Below are 21519 nucleotides of genomic sequence, written 5' to 3'. Positions count from 1 at the left end.
TAATAAAATATATTTTAAAATGTGTTTAGAAATTCATGGCAATGGATTGGATTTGTTTTATTGTCATGTGTACCGAGGTACAGTGAAAAGTATTGTTCAAACTACAGTCCAGACAGATCGTTCCATACATGAAACAAACCATAGGACATACATAATTACACAATGTAAATACATAGTCACAGGCATCGGGTGAAGCATACTACTCAGTAGAGAAGATGTGTGAAGACATCAGATCAGTCCATAAGAGGGTCATTTAGGAGTTTGGTAACAGCAGGGAAGAAGCTGTTTTTGAATCTGTTTGTGCGTGTTCTCAGACTTTTGTATCTCCTGCCCGATGAAAGAAGTTGGAAGAGTGAATAAGCCAGATGGGAGGGGTCTTTGATCATGCTGCTAATCATCTCCACATCGGCACAATTGATGCAAACAGGGGTGTGTACGATACTTTGCTTCCTGAAGTCAATGACCAGCTCCTTAGTTTTGCTAACATTAAGGCAGAGATTGTTGTCGTTACACCACTCCACTATGTTCTCCATCTCTTTCCTGTACTGTGACTCATCATTGTTCAAGATCTGACCCACTACGGTTATGTTTTCAGCAAACTTGTAGATGGAGTTGGAGCCATATTTTGCCACAGTCATGTGTGTGTAGCAGGAGAGTGTTCAGGTGGGAGGGGGGCGAGGGAGAGTGTGCAGGTGGGAGGGGGGTGCGGGAGAGTGTGCAGGTGGGGGGGGTGTGGGAGAGTGTGCAGGTGGGAGTGGGGCGAGGGAGAGTGTGCAGATGGGAGGGGGGGTGTGGGAGAGGGTGCAGGTGGGAGGGGGGGCGGGAGAGTGTTCAGGTGGGAGGGGGCGAGGGAGAGTGTGCAGGTGGGAGGGGGGTGAGGGAGAGTGTGCAGGTGGGGGGGGTGCGGGAGAGTGTGCAGGTGGGAGGGGGGTGAGGGAGAGTGTGGATGGTATCGCCCATCCGCGGAATCCACATGTCAGCCGCCCTGATATGGCAGGACGGTGACGAGGACACGGCCGTAGGGTGCGTGTGGCTGATGGGCACAGGCGAGTGGCACACTGGTGAGCAGTACGGTGTGAAGTGACCGTTGGGCGCAGCCAGTGACCAGGTGTTAGGCTGGCTGCGTGTCTGCAGCGCGACCAGGCCACCGGGGCACACTGGTATCCCATGCAGCCCAGCTGACAAGGTGTGGAAGAACCTCCGTGTAACATGTCGTTTCTCTGCCCCCCACCACCCTCCTGCAGGTCACCATGTATGCCAACCAGACAGCGACGTTCACTGCCATGGTTGGAGCCGCAGCTCTGGAGTTTGCCATCCGGCAGCGTAGAGTCGGACGGCCCACAGTTGATGCAGATGCAGCGGTCACCGGTGCAGCAGAGGGGATGGCCGGGGAGTGGCCCGTCGTCGCCACGCAGGCCGCAGGCGCTCAGGACCCGAATGTACAGGGGGATGCCGAGGGGAACATTGACCGCCAGACGGCGAGGAATGCAGAGGAAGTGCTTTGGGGGGGAGCAGGAGGAGGAGGAGGAGCAGGTGGAGCAGGAGGATCCACTGATGGTGGTGCCAGGGCGCCACAGGCGTCCAGCAAGGCCGAGGGTGTACCGTGACAGAATGTCGTTCGAGGCCCTACCGGACATCACATGCAGGAGGAGATTACGGTTCAGCAGGGAGACGGTCGCACATATATGCCAGCTCATGGCGCACCTCGCACCACGTGGAATGGGAGGAGGACACGCGATACCAGTCTCCGCCAAGGTGACGGTGGCCCTAATCTTCTATGCAACCGGTTCCTTCCAGGCGCCGAGCGGGGACCTCTCCGGGATATCACAGGCATCGGTCCACAGGTGCATCAGGGCCGTCACCGACGCCTTGTACGCCATCGCGGACAGGTACATTCAATTCCCCGAGGACCGAGCACAGCAGGAAGCACGGGCACGTGGATTCACCAAGGTGGCCGGGATACCGATGGTCCAGGGTGTCATCGATGGTGTGCACGCCCCCATGCGCCCGCCTGCAGACAGCAGGGACATGTTCATGAACAGGAAGGGCGCGTACTCCATGAACATTCAGGTGGTGTGCGACCCCCACATGAAGATCATGCACGTGTGTGCAAGGTACCCCAGCAGTGTGCATGACGTCATGGCTGCTGTCGCCAATACGGAGGCCTCACACCAACGCGGGGAGCCTATACAACGAGGCACATGCAGCAACCAGGAGTGTGGTGGAGCGGTGCTTCGGGCTGCTGAAGATGCTCTTCAGATGCCTGGACCGCTCCGGAGGGGCCCTGCAGTACCAGCCCGACAGGGTCGGTCGCATGGTTGTGGTCTGCTGTGCGCTGCACAACATTGCTATGCAGAGGGGAGACGACCTGGTGGAGGAGCCGGAGGGAGGACCCGACGGCACCGGAGCCAACGCAAACGAGGGGGATGGGGAAGAGGAGGATGCGGAGGATGAGGATGATGGGGCGCATCAGGATGGGGGAGGGGCGCAGGACGCAGACACTGCCCGGCAGCTCGTTACGCCCAGGAGACTGCGCGACGGCACCGCCGGGGACAGCGGGCACGCAATGCGTTGGTGGCCACATGGTTCACGCACTGTGGGGGTGGGATTCGCTGAACACTGCCACTTGCACCGTCACTCCTGTACACGGGCACCACACAGCACCCACCACCTCCCCCCCGCCCCCCCCCCCCCCCCCCCCCCCCCCCCCCCCCCGGGCACCCCCGCACCGCGTTCACGGCAACAATTCCACATCACCTTACCACTGCGGCACTATGGATTGCACAACATTGATGATTGGGTAAGTGCAGCGATACATACTACCACAGTAAGCGGGTGTGATCAGTGCCATGTTGAATGATAACAGCCCGCTCTGCGATGAGCTGTGTGCTCAGATTTGCCAGCCGAGGTCTGACTCATGGCTATAGCTGAACCATGCACTCCGGTGGTCACAGCCTTCGTGACGGATATTTCACCACATGCCCGTGGGGTGGCTGGCGTCGGTGTACTGAGGACAACGGTGTCCGATTATGGGGGGGCCAGGGGGGGAAAAGGGTCACCACATCCGGAACATACCTTGAACGGCTCGTATACCACGACGCCAATCGGGCACCCTCACGAGCCCCCTGGCATCGGACATAGCACACAGTCTTACAAGTCAAATTTAACAGTGCGTTTATTCGTGTGGTGAACATAGGTGCCCTACCCCCTACAACTAAACTGTGCCCTGCACCTGTGCCAACTTCTTACGTGCCGAACGACTTTGCCTTACGGGCCCTACCACTACGTCTTGGAGTGTTCCCAGATGGTACAGCAGGAGTGGAGGTGGACTGCTGTGAATCGCGCCCTTCGACATGGCTCCCCTTCGGCACGCGTTTCCTGGGGCGGCCCGGCTTCGATGGGCCAGGCTGCTCTGCGGGCGTGCTGGATGGCGTGGTGCCACCCTGACTTGCCCGCTCCCCACCAGATGCACCAGGGGACGGAACAGGGGGAGGCCGAGTGTACCGGGACGTCCTTTGGTGGAGCTACCGGGACGGGCCCCAGAACCTCCTCCTCCCTCGGGGAGCCCGGTGGCCCCCGGGCCTCACTGTGGACAGAGGTGCGCTCGGAGACATGCCCCGTCGCACCCCCGACACCTGGCGCTGCCAGTCCTGGGGGCCTGCAGCGGTATCGACCACGGTCCGAATGTTCGCCGAGACGGGGCCCAGGGAGTGCCACATTCCTGCCAAGGTCTGTGCAATCTCGACCTGTGAGTGCGCGACGCCATCCATCACGTGCGCCAGGTGGTCTATGCTCTCCGCGACCGACTGCTGGGACTGAGCCATCGCTTGCTGGGACCGGGCCATGGCATGGTGAGACTCAGCCAGGGCCCGGAGAGCGGCGGCAATGTCGTGTTGGCTCTGTGAGATGGCTGCCTGTGAGAGGGCAGCCCGCTCCTGAGCCATGGATGACGCGTGCACGTGAAGCCCAATGCCTTGCAGAACCTGACCCATGGCCAAAACCCCTTCACCCATTGCCTCCACCGCGGACGCCACCCGTGCGGTGTCGGCCTGGGTGGCTGCGATGAGCGGCACCACTCCCTGCTCCTGGATGCGGATAGACTCCTCCCGCTGCGTGTGCAGGTCCTGGATGATGGCCCTCATCCCGTTACTCAGTCCCTGGGTGTCCATACGCATCGGTTGTCCGGGTGTGTCAATTACATCCAGGAACCCGGGAACCGTCTGGGTGGCAGCTGGTTGCTGGGCCTGGGCTGCCCTCCAACCGTCCAGCCCCTCGGCTGCTCCAAACTCCACCTGCTGTTCCGGCTCGGCTGTGGGGTGCGCACCAGACTGTGACCCGGGAGCCTCATCACTTATCTGCCCAACCGAGGTGAGTGTCTCTGCGATGGTGAACGGTGTGGGAGACAGCAGTGCCGCAAGCTCGAGGTCATCATCCGTCAAGAAGTTTGGTGTGGACTGGTCCCCCTCATGGCCCGGCGCAAGCTCCATGCGGGCCATGTCGTCTTGACCTCCAGTTCGATCCAGCGGGTGTGTGGCCATGATGTGGGCTTCGGCATGACTGTCCACCCTGTGCACCTGACTAATGTCTGTCCCGGAGGTCTCAGCATCCCGGTCCCAGACTGTGAGGTCTGCCCTCCTGTCCGACCAACTGCCAACCTCTGGCGTGCATCCCTGGGTGCCGTTGCGGTGGGTGGCATTGTGCTGCTTCCTGGGCGAGACGTCCCTGAAGGTTCGGCCGATGGCCCTGGGGAACATAAAAGATTCGGGGTTCGTTAGACACAGTGGCCCGGGTGTATGATGGTGGTGGGTGCACAGTGTGAGGGGATCTGGGGTGCAGTGGCCAGAGTGTGAGGGGGGATGGGATCTGGGGTGCAGTGGCCAGAGTGTGAGGGGGATGGGATCTGGGGTGCAGTGGCCAGAGTGTGAGGGGGGATGGGATCTGGAGTGCAGTGGACAGAGTGTGAGGGGGATGGGATCTGGGGTGCAGTGGCCAGAGTGTGAGGGGGGATGGGATCTGGGGTGCAGTGGCCAGGTGTGAGGGGAGATGGGATCTGGGGTGCAGTGGCCAGAGTGTGAGGGGGGATGGGATCTGGGGTGCAGTGGCCAGAGTGTGAGGGGGGATGGGATCTGGGGTGCAGTGGCCAGAGTGTGAGGGAGGATGGGATCTGGGGTGCAGTGGCCAGAGTGTGTGTGGGGATGGGATCTGGGGTGCAGTGGCCAGAGTGTGAGGGGGGATGGGATCTGGGGTGCAGTGGCCAGAGTGTGAGGGGGGATGGGATCTGGGGTGCAGTGGCCAGAGTGTGAGGGGGGATGGGATCTGGGGTGCAGTGGCCAGAGTGTGAGGGGGGATGGGATCTGGGGTGCAGTGGCCAGAGTGTGAGGGGGGATGGGATCTGGGGTGCAGTGGCCAGAGTGTGAGGGGGGATGGGATCTGGGGTGCAGTGGCCAGAGTGTGAGGGGGGATGGGATCTAGGGTGCAGTGGCCAGAGTGTGAGGGGGGATGGGATCTGGGGTGCAGTGGCCAGAGTGTGAGGGGGATGGGATCTGGGGTGCAGTGGCCAGAGTGTGAGGGGGATGGGATCTGGGGTGCAATGGCCAGAGTGTGAGGGGGGATGGGATCTGGGGTGCAGTGGCCAGAGTGTGAGGGGGGATGGGATCTGGGGTGCAGTGGCCAGAGTGTGAGGGGGGATGGGATCTGGGGTGCAGTGGCCAGAGTGTGTGGGGGGATGGGATCTGGGGTGCAGTGGCCAGAGTGTGAGGGGGATGGGATCTGGGGTGCAGTGGCCAGAGTGTGAGGGGGGATGGGATCTGGGGTGCAGTGGCCAGAGTGTGAGGGGAGATGGGATCTGGGGTGCAGTGGCCAGAGTGTGAGGGGGGATGGGATCTGGGGTGCAGTGGCCAGAGTGTGAGGGGGGATGGGATCTGGGGTGCAGTGGCCAGAGTGTGAGGGGGTATGGGATCTGGGGTCAGTGGCCAGAGTGTGAGGGGGGATGGGATCTGGGGTGCAGTGGCCAAAGTGTGAGGGGGGAGGGGATCGGGGGTGCAGTGGCCAGAGTGTGAGGGGGAATGGGATCTGGGGTGTAGTGGCCAGAGTGTGAGGGGGGATGGGATCTGTTGTGCAGTGGCCAGAGTGTGAGGGGGGATGGGATCTGGGGTGCAGTGGCCAGAGTGTGAGGGGGGCGATGACGGGTTGGGGGTGGAGAGGACATGCTGGGTTCTCTCACTTGCTTCTGCGCCTCCGACCTGGCATGGCGCGACCTCCCGGGTGGCGGATCCCCCAGCGAGGTCCTGGGCCCTCTGCTCGTGAATGGTTAGGGGGTGCAGGACCGGAGATCCCCCTCCGGTTCTCATGCGCTCCCGCTTGTTATGCGCTGTCTTGTCCTGGGTTTGGGGAGGGGGGGGGGGGGGCGGTGTCGGATAAAGCATCACCATTAGGCGGGTATCATCAGGCCATGCAGATATTGACAACATTTTTGCTGGTTCAGGAGACAGCACGCAATGCTGTCTCCACGGGGGTCCTGGTGCTCATGTGGGTCGAGTAGATAGTTGGGCACCGTGACCCCCCCAAGCCCCCTGACCCCCCCAACATCGCCCCTGATGCCCCAGTCCTCCCCAACACTCCCAACGCCCCCCCCAATCCCCCGTGCCCCCCCCAAACCCCGTGACCCCCCCAACATCACCCCTGATGCCCCAGTCCCCCCCAACACTCCCAACCCCCACCCCCCCACCCCACTTCTCCCCCCCGTGCTGGGGGGGGTGGAGCCTGGGGGCACCCTCATGGCACTTACCCTGGCAGCCCGGGTGAGGTCGTGCAGCTTCTTGTGGCACTGCTCCCCCGTCCAGGGGGTCTGCCCCACATCACTGACTGCAGTGCCCACCTCCTGCCAGCCGTGCCTCACCGTGCTGGATGGCTGGCGATGCCCACGTCTTGGGCAGAGGGTGTCCCTTCTCCACTCCACCTCATCCACCAGGGTGTCCAGGTCTGTATCCCGGAACCTCGGTGCGGCTCTTCGGGGCTCAGCCATCTCCTCAATTCTCCTCCGGGTCCTCTGTGCGCGGATCGCGCCATTTTTGACGCAGCGGTGCGTCATTCGGGCGTCGCACGGTGACGACGCGGCCTTCACGGAACGCCCCCCCGAGGTTCTCGCGGCCCCGATCCTAGCCCTTTTTCGGGCCCTGAATCGGTCGGGATCGGGGCCGTTCTGCGCCGTCGTGAACCTCGACGGCTTTCACGACGGGGCGGCCACTTTGGCGTGGGAGTGGAGAATCGCGCCCAATGTGTCTCATAACCAACCTCTCGAAGCACTTCATAATAATAGATGTCAAGGCCACCGGAGGGTAGTCATTGAGGCATGAAAGGAGATGGTCATGGATGGAATAGCAATGAACGCAAATACACTCATGTCTGAGGGGGTGTGGTCAAAGGAGAGGGTGTATTTCCAGTCTGTACTGATGAAAATTGTTGACTCGAGTTAGCAATTTTGGTTACCACAGGCACCACCCCGATACTCTTCTATGTTTTCCCCCCCAACTCATCATTTCTATAACTAATAGAAGTAAACACACATGAACAAAATGTCAATGTCCCCATGATTTTCTGCTGGGTTGCTCACACAAGTGTTCAAGATATTAATCTTTAACCCCTGGAGATTTGAGGGAAATGTTAACTTGCTTTCTTTTACTTTGGAGATGCTGAATTGTTTCTAGTACTTTCTGTTGCTTTTTTAAAGCCAAAAAGAAGATTGATCTCAGGGGAAGTTTTTCCTGTTTTTTTAAAAGAAGCGCCTCACTGGGTTTATATTATATTATATTAGATATCCTATTTAATTTCTGAACTTCTGAAAAAAGTGAAGGAACAGTCGACTGAATTAACATGGATAGCTGAGCTACACGATTCAATTTAAGTCCGAGAAAAATGCTCCCGACACTTGAGAAACGACAAGATTATTGGTGTCCTTGTTGTTGGGGAACGGATGAGAGAGGGTGGAGTTTTCTTAGGTACATATAGGCTGTGACTCAAACCCAATCCGCCCTCTGATTCACGCATTTTGCGCTACCTGGCGCTGTTGCAATGCTCGACCAACGCCGGCATCTCCACATCATGGATAAGAGACAGGAACAGAAAGCGACTGCGTAACGCTTCCGACTGTCGCCATCAACTGTAATTTGTTCAGAAAAGTTTCATAAACTCTGGAGAATTCTGGACTGTGAGCCGCAATCTGAATGTAAAGCAGGGGCTGACGACGGAAAGTTTGTAAGGAAAGGAGCGGCTTGCTTGTATTTCAAACACCTGGTGGGCGTGTGTGCACTTTGTTTCTTTGTATTGGCGACTACAAGGAAAGGGAATCGTGAGAATAGCAGAGGACGTTGTTTTTTTGTCCTCCCCCCATTTTAGTTACGGGACTTTATTTGTTTTTTTCTGAACAACATGATGAAAGGAGGATCTACGGCTCTGGCTGTTTACGTTGCGATCTTGTGTTGTATTAGTGCCTGCGTTTTGGGCAATACGAAGGATTCAGTCCCCAGGAAAACCATCTCTCACGATGGTAGGTGTCAATTTATGATTTATTTTCTCTCTCAACAATGATCCCCTATCTCCAAATGAATGCATATCTGTTGTTAAGTAGGCTGCATATATTACACTGTTAAGATACTTTGAGAGGGGTTTAAAGATCGCTTCATCATGCGTTGTATGTTCATGACATGATCAGTGAGGTACTTGTTCACAAAGGAAATGAAAAATTCTGCATTTCTATAGCACCCTTGGAATTGCTGAAATGTTTTGCAGGAAGTGCAGCAGCCAAACTGCACACAGCAAGCTCTCACTGACAACATTGAAGTAATGACTAGATAATTGGATTGAACTTGGTTCTGGGGCATATTGGGGTTCATAACCAACGCTGACCTAAAATACATAACCAATGCTGATTGTATTGCAAACGACGAGGCTGGTCTGGAATTTGTTCCTTGGGCTGCGTTTTTTTTCTTGACCAAGCTGCTAGTATCTTTAGTTATAAAAGCAGAAAATGTTATTTGTAAGGACTCGAAACGTTAAACTGTTTCTTTCTCCACAGATACTGCTGAGTTTAACCAGCAATTTCTGTTTTTATTTTAAATTTACAGCATCTGCAGTATTTTGCTTTTATTTTGATGTGCTTTAGTTCCCCTGACAGGAGCTTGCCCTCTTTCTAAAGAGAATCTTTTACAAATTAAAAACAATTTTAAAACAAAGATTTAAAAAAATATTTTTATGCAAAAAATATGTTTTGCAAAGAGTGCTGAACAATCCTGAACAGAGCTCATTATCAACTAGTTTCAGCAAAGGGACCTAAAAGCAGTGTTAAACCCCTCATTCAAATATACAACACACCTAACACCTGTTTTTAGGGGGCTGGATGGAATGTCTTAAAAACGGGTGATATGAATTTATCAGTAGCTTGATCTCCCAACTGCCATTGTTAAATTGTGTTATGCCTGTTTTAAACCCAAAATATCCTGATAATATCAGCCAGCACATGGCTTTAATTGCCAAGCAGTGTCTTGGATGATTTATGTCCATGAGGGCATCACTGCCTCAGTTTAATGTCTCACCTGAAAGATGGCACTGACGACCGTGCATAGCTTGTACAGTATTGAATAGAATGTCAGCATGGATTATATGCTCAAGACACTACATCCTCCTGAGGCAAGATGGTAACAAGCATTAATATTTTAAAATAATCTTTAGGTTAACATTAACACTGCAATGAAGTTACTGTGAAAAGTCCCTCCCTAGTTGCCACACTCCGGTGCCTGTTCGGGTATACAGAGGGAGAATTCAGAATGTCCCAATTCATCTAACAAGCATGTCTTTCAGGACTTGTAGAGGAAAACGGAGCACCCGGAGGAAACCCACGCAGACACGGGGAGAATGTGTAGACTCCACATAGACAATGACCCAAGCCGGGTATCGAACCCGGGTCCCTGGTGCTGTGAAGCAATAGTGCTAACCTCTGTGCTACCGTGCTGCTTTTAAGAAGAGAAACCAAGGTAACAGAGGAGGCTCTTAGCAGTACAAACCGGCAATCTGGAAATAAAAATTGAAAGGGATATAGAATTGTTTTCTGGTTTGTAACCCACCATTGTACATTATTTGTAAAACTGGATTGCTGAAAGAAGAAAAGGCCAAGGGAGATGAGGAAATTCACAATTTTTGTAGACCTAGGAAATTAGATAACTTGCGTTATATGTCATAATGCACAGGTTAATTCAGTCTTCCTCCATCCCAATCTCGGCAAGCCCCTCCAGCATCTAGAAGTAAGTTCCCGCACCTATAAAATTCTCTGGGCGAATGCTCTGATAATGGGATGTCCCCCACGCCTGTGAGAAAATGGACGTGAATCACTCGACATTCCTTGAGAAAGTCCAGAGTGATTCTCCGTTTTGCAGGGGGCTAGCAGGGCCCCGAAGTGCTCCTCGCAGCTCCAGCTTCCGATACGGGGCCCTGCACTTCTGAACGTGGGTCTGTGCATGCACGCAGCGGCCGCGCGCAATATGGCGGACTCGCATCGCGGGCTGGCCCCGACAGTTTAGGCCTCCCCCCGAGAGATTGCACGCACCCACCGATCGGTGGCCCCCGATCGCGAGCCTGACCATCCTGGAGGCCCCGACGGTGACTGATGCCCTCGCCCCCCCCCCACCAGCGTGGCTGCGGAATGAGTCCGCAGGCCACTCCGAGCTCCCACCGGTTGGAACCATGAGTGAACCACGCAGGCGGGAATGAATTGCTGCGGGGGCCTCTTTCAATGGCCTCTGACCTGCGCTGCATTGACTGTGTGTGAGCGATTGGCGCCGATTCTCCAGTCCCCGGAGAATCATGGAAGTGGGGTCGGTCCCGATCGCAGGTCTGACGCCCCATTCGCCGTTCCGGCGCCGAGCGCGATTGTGCTCAAAGGCTCTGAGAATCCCGGCCCCTATTTCTGTAAGTGAAGTTTACTGCTAGGATTATTTTGCCTTGCTTCTTTGTCGATGGCACGGTTGCATAGTGGTTAGCACTGTTGCTTCACAGCATCTGGGTCCCAGGTTCGATTCCTGGTTTGGGTCACTGTGCGGAGTCTGCACGTTCTCCCTGTGTCTGCGTGGGTTTCCTCTGGGTTCTCTGGTTTTCTCCCACAAGTCCCAAAAGATGAGCTTGTTGGATGAATTGGACATTTTGAATTCGCCCTCCGTGTACCCGAACAGGCGCCAGAGTGTTGGGACTAGGGGATTTTCATAGTAACTTCATTGCAGTGGCAATGTAAGCCTACTTGTGACAATAATTATGCACTTTGCCTCTGCTGCGAGGGGAACCAGATTTCATGAAATAATCACGAAAGGGGAGAGACTTGAAACACTGGAATTGTTCTCCTTAGAATAGAGAAGGTTAAGAGATCTTTTGATAAAGGGGTCTTTTTCAGGATGCCAGCCGGTGACTAGTGGTGTGCCTCAGGGTTGGTGCTGGGACCACAACTTTTTGCAATATACATTAATGATCTGGAAGAAGGATGATCTGCTCTGTTGCTAAGTTTGCTGATGATACAAGATCTGTAGAGGGGCAGGCAGTATTGAGGAAGCAGGCGGGCTGCAGAAGGACTTGGACAGGCTAGGAGAGTGGGCAAAGAAGTGGCAGATGGAATACAATGTGGAAAAGTGTGAGGTTATGCACTTTGGAAGGAGAAATGGAGGCACAGACTACTTTCTAAATGGGAAGATGCTTAAGATGGACAAGGATAAGAGTGGTCCTAGGATGAATGTGCTAAATTGGGGGAAGGCTAATTATAACAATATTAGGCGGGAACTGAAGAACATAGATTGGGGGCGGATGTTTGAGGGCAAATCAACATCTGACATGTGGGAGGCTTTCAAGTGTCAGTTGAAAGGAATTCAGGACCGGTATGTTCCTGTGAGGAAGAAGGATAAATACGGCAATTTTCGGGAACCTTGGATAACGAGAGATATTGTAGGCCTCGTCAAAAAGAAAAAGGAGGCATTTGTCAGGGCTAAAAGGCTGGGAACAGACTAAGCCTGCGTGGAATATAAGGAAAGTAGGAAGGAACTTAAGCAAGGAGTCAGGAGGGCTAGAAGGGGTCACGAAAAGTCATTGGCAAATAGGGTTAAGGAAAATCCCAAGGCTTTTTACACGTACATAAAAAGCAAGAGGGTAGCCAGGGAAAGGGTTGGCCCACTGAAGGATAGGCAAGGGAATCTATGTGTGGAGCCAGAGGAAATGGGCGAGGTACTAAATGAATACTTTGCATCAGTATTCACCAAAGAGAAGAAATTGGTAGATGTTGAGTCTGGAGAAGGGTGTGTAGATAGCCTGGGTCACATTGAGATCCAAAAAGACGAGGTGTTGGGTGTCTTAAAAAATATTAAGGAAGATAAGTCCCCACGGCCTGATGGGATCTACCCCAGAATACTGAAGGAGGCTGGAGAGGAAATTGCTGAGGCCTTGACAGAAATCTTTGGATCCTCGCTGTCTTCAGGGGATGTCCCAGAGGACTGGAGAATAGCCAATGTTGTTCCTCTGTTTAAGAAGGGTAGCAAGGATAATCCAGGGAACTACAGGCCGGTGAGCCTTACGTCAGTGGTAGGGAAATTACTGGAGAGAATTCTTCGAGACAGGATCTACTCCCATTTGGAAGCAAATGGACGTATTAGTGAGAGGCAGCATGGTTTTGTGAAGGGGAGGTCGTGTCTCACTAACTTGATAGAGTTTTTCGAGGAGGTCACTAAGATGATGGATGCAGGTAGGGCAGTGGATGTTGTCTATATGGACTTCAGTAAGGCCTTTGACAAGGTCCCTCATGGTAGACTAGTACAAAAGGTGAAGTCACATGGGATCATGGGGGAGCTGGCAAGGTGGATACAGAACTGGCTAGGTCATAGAAGGCAGAGAGTAGCAATGGAAGGATGCTTTTCTAATTGGAGGGCTGTGACCAGTGGTGTTCCACAGGGATCAGTGCTGGGTCCTTTGCTCTTTGTAGTATATATAAATGATTTGGAGGAAAATGTAACTGGTCTGATTAGTAAGTTTGCAGACGACACAAAGGTTGGTGGAATTGCGGATAGCGATGAGGACTGTCAGAGGATACAGCAGGATTTAGATTGTTTGGAGACTTGGGCGGAGAGATGGCAGATGGAGTTTAATCCGGACAAATGTGAGGTAATGCATTTTGGAAGGTCTAATGCAGGTAGGGAATATACAGTGAATGGGTAGAACCCTCCAGAGTATTGAAAGTCAAAGAGATCTAGGAGTACAGGTCCACCGGTCATTGAAAGGGGCAACACAGGTGGAGAAGGTAGTCAAGAAGGCATACGGCATGCTTGCCTTCATTGGCCGGGGCATTGAGTATAAGAATTGGCAAGTCATGTTGCAGCTGTATAGAACCTTAGTCAGGCCACACTTGGAGTATAGTGTTCAATTCTGGTTGCCACACTACCAGAAGGATGTGGAGGCTTTAGAGAGGGTGCAGAAGAGATTTACCAGAATGTTGCCTGGTATGGAGGGCATTAGCTATGAGGAGCAGTTGAATAAACTCGGTTTGTTCTCACTGGAACGAAGGAGGTTGAGGGGAGACCTGATAGAGGTCTACAAAATTATGAGGGGCATAGACAGAGTGGATAGTCAGAGGCTTTTCCCCAGGGTAGAGGGGTCAATTACTAGGGGGCATAGGTTTAAGGTGAGAGGGGCAAGGTTTAGAGTAGATGTACGAGGCAAGTTTTTTACGCAGCGGATAGTGGGTGCCTGGAACTCGCTACCGGAGGAGGTGGTGGAAGCAGGGACGATAGTGACATTTAAGGGACATCTTGACAAATACATGAATAGGATGGGAATAGAGGGATACGGACCCAGGAAGTGTAGAAGATTGTAGTTTAGTCGGGCAGCATGGTCGGCACGGGCTTGGAGGGCTGAAGGGCCTGTTCCTGTGCTGTACATTTCTTTGTTCTTTGTTCTTTGAAATCAGAAGCACAAAGTGACTTGGGAGTCTTTGTTCACGATTCTCTTAAGGTTCACGTGCAGGTTCAGTCGGCAGTTAAGCAGGCAAATGCAATGTTAGCATTCATGTCGAGAGGGCCAGAATCAGAGGTACATCAAGGATGTACTTCTGAGGCTGTATAGGCTCTGGTCAGACCCCACTTGGAGTATTGTGAGCAGTTTTGGGCCCCGTATCTAAGGAAGCATCTGCTGGCCTTGGAAAGGGTCCAGAGGAGGTTCACAAGAATGATCCCTGGAATAAAGAACTTGTTGTATGAGGAACGGTTGAGGACTCTGGGTCTATACTCGTTGGAGTTTAGAAGGATGAGGGGGCATCTTATTGAAACTTACAGGATGTTGTGAGGCCTGGATAAAGTGCACATGGAGAGAATGTTTCCACTTGTAGGAAAAACTAGAAGCAAAGGACACAAACTCAGACTAAAGGATGATCCTTTGAGACCGAGATGAGGAGGAATTTCTTCAGCCAGAGGGTGGTGAATCTGTGGAACTCTTTGCCGCAGAAGGCTGTGGAGGCCAAATCACTCGAGTGTCTTTAAGACAGAGATATTTCGGTTCTTGATTAATAAGGGGATCAGGGGTTATGGGGAGAAGGCAGGAGAATGGGGATGAGAAAACTATTAGCCATGATTGAATGGTGGAGCAGACTCGATGGCCTAATTCTGCTCCTATGTCTTATGGTCTTCTGGATATATTAAATATATGTTTTATTTTGTGTTTATATGTTGAATGTGATATTTTAAAATTATGAGGCACTTTTATTGAGTAAATAAGGAGGAACTTTCCACCTGCAGGAGGGCAATAACCAAAGGACACAAATGTAAATAAATTGAGAAAAAAATGGATGGAGTGTAGCTGAAATTCTTTTAATGCAATGGGTGGTCACCACTGCTGCCTCACAGCGCCAGAGGCCTGGGTTCAATTCTGACCTTGGGTGACTGTATGGAGTTTGCACATTCTCCCTGTGTCTCTATGGGTGCTCTGGTTTCCTCCCACAGTCCAAAGATGTGCAGGTTAGGTGGATTGGCTGTGCTAAATTGTCTCTTGGTGTTCAAAAGGTTAGGTGGGGTTATGGAGATATGGGGAGTGGATCTCGGTTAGGGTGCTCTTTCAGAGGGTTGGTGCAGAGTTGATGTGCTGATTGGCCTCTTGCACTGTCTATGATTCTAGTTCTTAGCTGGAAATCACAAATTCAACAGGAACTTGGAGAGATTGAACTTGGATATAATTTGGTCAGGTGAGTGGGCAGCATGATGACAGATGGAATATATTATAGGGAAATGTAGATGCACAGTCACTTATAGCACAGAAGGAGACCATTCAGCCACTGTCTCCACACCGGTCAACAAAGATCTGACAACACTAATCCCATTTTCCACTGCTTAGCCCAGTGTATATCTAAATATTTCTTAAATATGCCAATTTTTGACTCAACCATACTTTGATGAGTTCAGAGTCCCACCACTCTCTGAAAAGAGACTCCCACCACTCTCTTGAGTGAAAAGATTTCTCCTCAACTCCCCTCTTACCTTGGGAGGTACGATGGGGCAGTGGTTAGCACTGCTGTCTCACGCGCCGAGGATCCGGGTTCAATCCCGGCCCCGGGTCACTGTCCGTGTAGAGTTTGCACATTCTCCCCGTTTTTACGTGTATCTCATTCCCACAACCCACTGTGCAGTGTATGCGTAGGTGGATTGGCCATGCTGAATTGCACTTTAATTGGGAAAAAAAAACCCTCCTCTTACCCTCTTCTTACCCTAAATCTATAGCCCCTATAATCTGTACCCCCTGTTTATTGACCCTTCTATTAATGGAAAGTGCCTTCTTAGCCACGTTATCTATGTCTCATAATGTTACACACCTCTATCAGGTCGGTGTCGACCTTCGCTGCTCCAAGGAAAGCAGTCCCAGTCTATTCAATCTTTCCTCATGGTCATGCAGCATCCTGGTAAATCTCTACACCCTGTTCACTGCAATCACACTCTACCCAGAGGGGCTGGTTTAGCACAGTGGGCTAAATAGAACACAGAACATAGAACATTACAGTGCAGTAGAGGCCCTTCGGCCCTCGATGTTGCGCCGACCTGTGAAACCACTCTAAAGCCCATCTACACTATTCCCTTTATCGTCCATATGTCTATCCAATGACCATTTGAATGCCCTTAGTGTTGGCGAGTCCACCACTGTTGCAGGCAGGGCATTCCACACCCTCACTACTCTGAGTAAAGAACCTACCTCTGACCATCTGTCCCCATAGCTATTGCCCCTCAATTTAAAGCTATGTCCCCTCGTGCTAGACATCACCATCCAAGGAAAAAGGCTCTCACTGTCCACCCTATCCAATCCTCTGATCATCTTGTATGCCTCAATTAAGTCACCTCTTAACCTTCTTCTCTCTAACGAAAACAGCCTCAAGTCCCTCAGCCTTTCCTCATAAGATCTTCCCTCCATACCAGGCAACATTCTGGTATATCTCCTCAGCACCCTTTCCAATGCTTCCACCTCCTTCCTATAATGCGGCGACCAGAATTACACGCAATACTCCAAATGCGGCCGCACCAGAGTTTTGTACAGCTGCAACATGACCTCATGCTCTGAAACTCAATCCCTCTACCAATAAAAGCTAACATACCGTACGCCTTCTTAACAACCCTCTCAACCTGGGTGGCAACTTTCTGGGATCTATGTACATGGACACCCGAGATCTCTCTGCTCATCCACACTGCCAAGAACCTTACCATTAGCCCAGTACTCTGTCTTCCTGTTATTCCTTCCAAAATGAATCACCTCACACTTTTCTGCATTAAACTCCATTTGCCACCTCTCCGCCCAGCACTGCAGCTTATCTATGTCCCTCTGTAACTTGTAACATCCTTCCGCACTGTCCACAACTCCACCGACTTTAGTGTCATCTGCAAATGTACTCGCCCATCCTTCTACGCCTCCTCCAGGTCATTTATAAAAATGACAAACAGCAGTGGCCCCAAAACAGATCCTTGTGGTACACTACTAGTAACTGGACTCCAGGCTGAACATTTCCCATCAACCACCACCCTTTGTCTTCTTCCAGCTAGCCAATTTCTGATCCAAACTGCTAAATCACCCTGAATCCCATGCCTCCGTATTTTCTGCAGTAGCCTACCGTGGGGAACCTTGTCAAACTCTTTACTGAAATCCATATACACCACATCAACTGCTTTACCCTCATCCACCTGTTTGGTCACCTTCTCAAAGAACTCGAGGTTTGTGAGGCACGACCTACCCTTCACAAAACTGTGTTGACTATCTCTAATCAAATTATTCCTTTCCAGATGATTATACATCCTATCTCTTATAAACCTAAAATAGCTGGCTTATAATGCAGAACAAGGCCAGCAGCACGGATTCAATTCCCATACTGGCCTCCCTAAAAGGTGCCGGAATGTGGCGACTAGGGGCTTCTCACAGTAACTTCATTGAAGCCTACTTGTGACAATAAGCGATCATTCTTATTATTATGATGATGATGCTGACGATGTGGTGACCAGAACTGCACGCAGTACTCCAGTTGTGGCCTGACCAGCATTTTATACAGTTCCAGCATGACCTCCCTCCTTTTTCTATGACAAGAAAGGCAAGCATCCAATATCTTGTCTTCACCACCTTTACCTACCCTGCCACCTTCAGGGATCTGTGGACTTGCACTCCCAAGGTCCCTCTGATTTTCAGTACTTTCTAGGTCCTACCATTCCTACGAATCTTACGAGCTTTACCATAAAATATTCAATGGTTCTGCTTCTACTGCCTATTGAGAAAGCAGTTCCAGACACTCATGGAGATAAAAGCAAGTTACTGTAGATGTTGGAATCTGAAACAAAAACAGAAAATACTGGACAATCGCAGCAGGTCTGACCGCATCTGTGGAGAGATAAGGGAGCTCAGATTGAGCGAGAGAAGACAGTGCCGTACTAGAGCTTTAGCCTTGGGCGGAGGTAATTATACAGTCCTGAGGAAAGAGTTGGTCCAAGTAGACTGGGGACAGATAATTGAGGTAGGATAGTTGAGGAACAACGGTGAAAGTTCAGGGAGATATTAAATACCTCCCAATGAAAGTATATTCCTGAGAGGAATTATAAAATGGAGCAAAACGTTCCATGGCTAAAAAAGGAAGTCAAGGAGGACATTAAGGAAAAAAACCGAGGGCATACCATACTGCGAAAGCTAGTGGTAAACTGGGAGGATTGGGAGAACTTTAAGGTTCAGCAAAAGGCTACTAAAAATAAAACCAAAAGAACTAAGATGAGCTACGAAAAGAAACAAACAGAAAACATAAAAGCTGATCGCAAAAGCTTCTGTAAGTGTATATAAAGAGGATGATAATAGCTAAAGGAAATGTTGGCCCTTTATTTTTTTAAAATATTTTTATTCAAGGCTTTTTAACAAAAATCTAAATATGCAAGATGTCAAAAGAGCAACAGAAGAACAACGCATCAACCTCAACCCTCCAGCCCCTCTGACACCCACCCCCAGCCAGGTCCAGCCTTCCCCATTTGAACCCCCTTAACCCTGCTGAAGGCCCACCCTTGCTGAGCCCTCAATCCTCCTTGAAGAAATCGATGAACTGATTCCACCTCCGAATGAACCCTTCTACTGACCCTCGTAAAATCAACTTGATCTTCTCCAACCGCAGGAGTTCCGCTGGTTGCTCACCCTTGCCCCTGCCTTCATCGGCTCCGAGCCCTCCAACATAACAAAATCTGTCTCCAGGATATCAGGGAGGCAAAGGCCAATACATCGGACCTGCCCCCGCACTCATGGTCTTCCGACACACCAAATATCGCCAACCGTCATGTGAGCCAATGCACTATTTTTAACTGGATGAGGCTTAACCTCGCACATGATGAGATCGCATTCCCCCACCGCAAACCCTCAGCCCATAACCCAGCCCCCCATCTCCTCTCCCAACTAGGGGCAGCACAGTGGGTAGCACTGTTGCTTCACATGCTTCAGAATCCCAGGCACATCTTTGGACTGTGGGAGGAAACCGGAGCACCCGGAGGAAACCCACACAGACACTGGGAGAATGTGCAGACTCCGCACAGACCGTGGCCCAAGCCAGGAATCGAACCTGGGACCCTGGAGCTATGAAGCTATAGTGCTAACCACCATGCTACAGTGCCGCCTGTTGTGCTACCGTGCCGCCCGATAAAGATAGGGAGGTTTTGAAACACTAACGTAACCTATACAGCACCGTTGTTTTTACTGTCTGCTCCCGCCCTGCTAGCGACAACGGCAAAAACATCCCACCTCCTAAAATCCACCTTCATTCCCTCCACCAATTGGCCAAGTTCAACCTATGCAGCTGAGCCCAGCTCCACGCCACCGGGATACCGAGGTATTTAAAGCTTGTTCCCACCACCCCTAAACGGCAACTCCCTAACCTCCTTTCCTGCCCTCTAACATTTATCGGGAACACCTCACTCTTCCCCATGTTCAATTAGTATCCCAAAAACCGGCCAAGTTCCCCAAAATCTCCATAATCTCTCCAATGTAGCCCAATGAGCGCCATTGCTAGTGGCTCTTAACGGCAAAGCAAAAAGCAATGGGGAGAGCAAGCACGTCCCATGGTGTAGCCCAAAGTACCCCAAACTCACTCGGTTAGCCTGCATACTTGCCACAGGTGCCTTATACAACAACCAGATCAAATCCACAAACCCTGTCCGAACATTAATCTCCACAACATCTCGAACAAATACTCTAAAAGTCATCTCCGCATCCATCGCCACCACTACCTCAACCTCCTGCCCCATGAGGGCATCGTAATCATGTTGAGTAGCGTCTGCACATTTGCCAAAAGCTGCCTTCCTTTCACTAAACAGCACACAATCCTCAATCCGTGATGCAAGCATCTTCATCAATAGCTTGGCATCAACATTCAACAACGACATTGGGTGGTGTGAACCACACTGCTCCGGGTCCTTAACCTTTTTAAGAATCAGGGAGATAGAAGCCTGCGACAAAGTAGGAGGGAGTTCCGCCTTTCCATCGCCTCAATATACGCCCTCATCAGCATTGGCCCCAGTTCCACATCAAACCTCTTGTAAAACTCCACTGGGAACCCCTACTGCCCCTGGGCCTTCCCCGCCAGCATCGCCCCATGCCATCCATTGCCTCCTGCAGCCCAATTGGGGCCTCCAGGCCCTGCACAACGCCAACCTCTTCATTCTCTTTTTCCCTCCTTGGGGCTCCGACTCATAAAGCCTCCTACAGAAGGCTTCAAATACCCCATTCACCCCCTCAGGGTCAATCACCACCTTACCCCCTTCATCCCTCACTCTACCGATCTCCCTTGCTGCTGCCTGCTTCCTCAACTGATGGGCCAGCATCCTACTTGCAGTCCCCCTGTACTCATACCATGCCCCTCTGGCCACTGAGTACCTCCTATCTACCCTCAAAATCTCATCAACCAGCCTTCCCCTCTCCTGCTCCACCCTCTCCCTGTGCACCTGAATCAAAATAAACTTCCCTCTAACTACAGCCTTATTGCCTCCTACAACATAGAACATTACAGCGCAGTACAGGCCCTTCGGCCCTCGATGTTGCGCCGACCTGTGAAACCACTCTAGGTGGCTGTGACCTGCCCCATGTCGTCTCCCCCCCCCCCCCCCCCCCCCCCCCCCCCCCCCCTCTCATCTGCCAACAGCCCTACATCTAACCTCCACTGCGGCCATTGGGCCTCCCCCCCCCCCCGAGCCACCTGCAAATCCACCCCAATGTGGCGCGATCACAATTGTCAAATAAGAACAAAGAACAAAGAAATGTACAGCACAGGAACAGGCCCTTCGGCCCTCCAAGCCCGTGCCGACCATGCTGCCCGACTAAACTACAATCTTCTACACTTCTTGGGTCCGTATCCTTCTATTCCCATCCTATTCATATATTTGTCAAGATGCCCCTTAAATGTCCCTATCGTCCCTGCTTCCACTACCTCCTCCGGTAGCGAGTTCCAGGCACCCACTACCCTCTGCGTAAAAAAACTTGCCTCGTACATCTACTCTAAACCTTGCCCCTCTCACCTTAAACCTATGCCCCCTAGTAATTGACCCCTCTACCCTGGGGAAAAGCCTCTGACTATCCACTCTGTCTATGCCCCTCCATAATTTTGTATACCTCTATCAGGTCTCCCCTCAACCTCCTTTCTTCCAGTGAGAACAAACCGAGTTTATTCAACCGCTCCTCATAGCTAATGCCCTCCATACCAGGCAACATTCTGGTAAATCTCTTCTACACCCTCTCTAAAGCCTCCACATCCTTCTGGTAGTGTGGCGACCAGAATTGAACACGAGACTCCAAGTGTGGCCTAACTAAGGTTCTATACATCTGCAACATGACTTGCCAATTCTTATACTCAATGCCCCGGCCAATGAAGGCAAGCATGCCGTATGCCTTCTTGACTACCTTCTCCACCTGTGTTGCCCCTTTCAATGACCTGTGGACCTGTACTCCTAGATCTCTTTGACTTTCAAT

General features: G+C 51.8%; 1 protein-coding gene across 2 annotated transcripts in view; it reads left to right on the top strand.

Moving 5' to 3' along the window:
• The first annotated feature begins 8050 nt into the window (after positions 1–8050).
• Positions 8051–21519, top strand: part of sema4f (sema domain, immunoglobulin domain (Ig), transmembrane domain (TM) and short cytoplasmic domain, (semaphorin) 4F) — a 352651-nt gene continuing 339182 nt past the window's right edge. Inside the window, exon 1 of one of the 2 annotated variants that reach the window (XM_072497724.1) lies at positions 8051–8545. In XM_072497724.1, the coding sequence (XP_072353825.1) occupies positions 8428–8545 (118 nt within the window). In that variant the 5' untranslated portion in view covers positions 8051–8427. The remainder of the gene's footprint in view (positions 8546–21519) is intronic. The other variant, XM_072497723.1, reaches the window with a different exon arrangement.

This window comes from Scyliorhinus torazame, chromosome 3 (genome assembly GCF_047496885.1).
Source record: "Scyliorhinus torazame isolate Kashiwa2021f chromosome 3, sScyTor2.1, whole genome shotgun sequence".
Lineage (NCBI taxonomy): Eukaryota > Metazoa > Chordata > Chondrichthyes > Carcharhiniformes > Scyliorhinidae > Scyliorhinus > Scyliorhinus torazame.
Note: the sequence above shows the minus strand (reverse complement) of the source record. Positions and strands in the feature narration are given on the sequence as shown.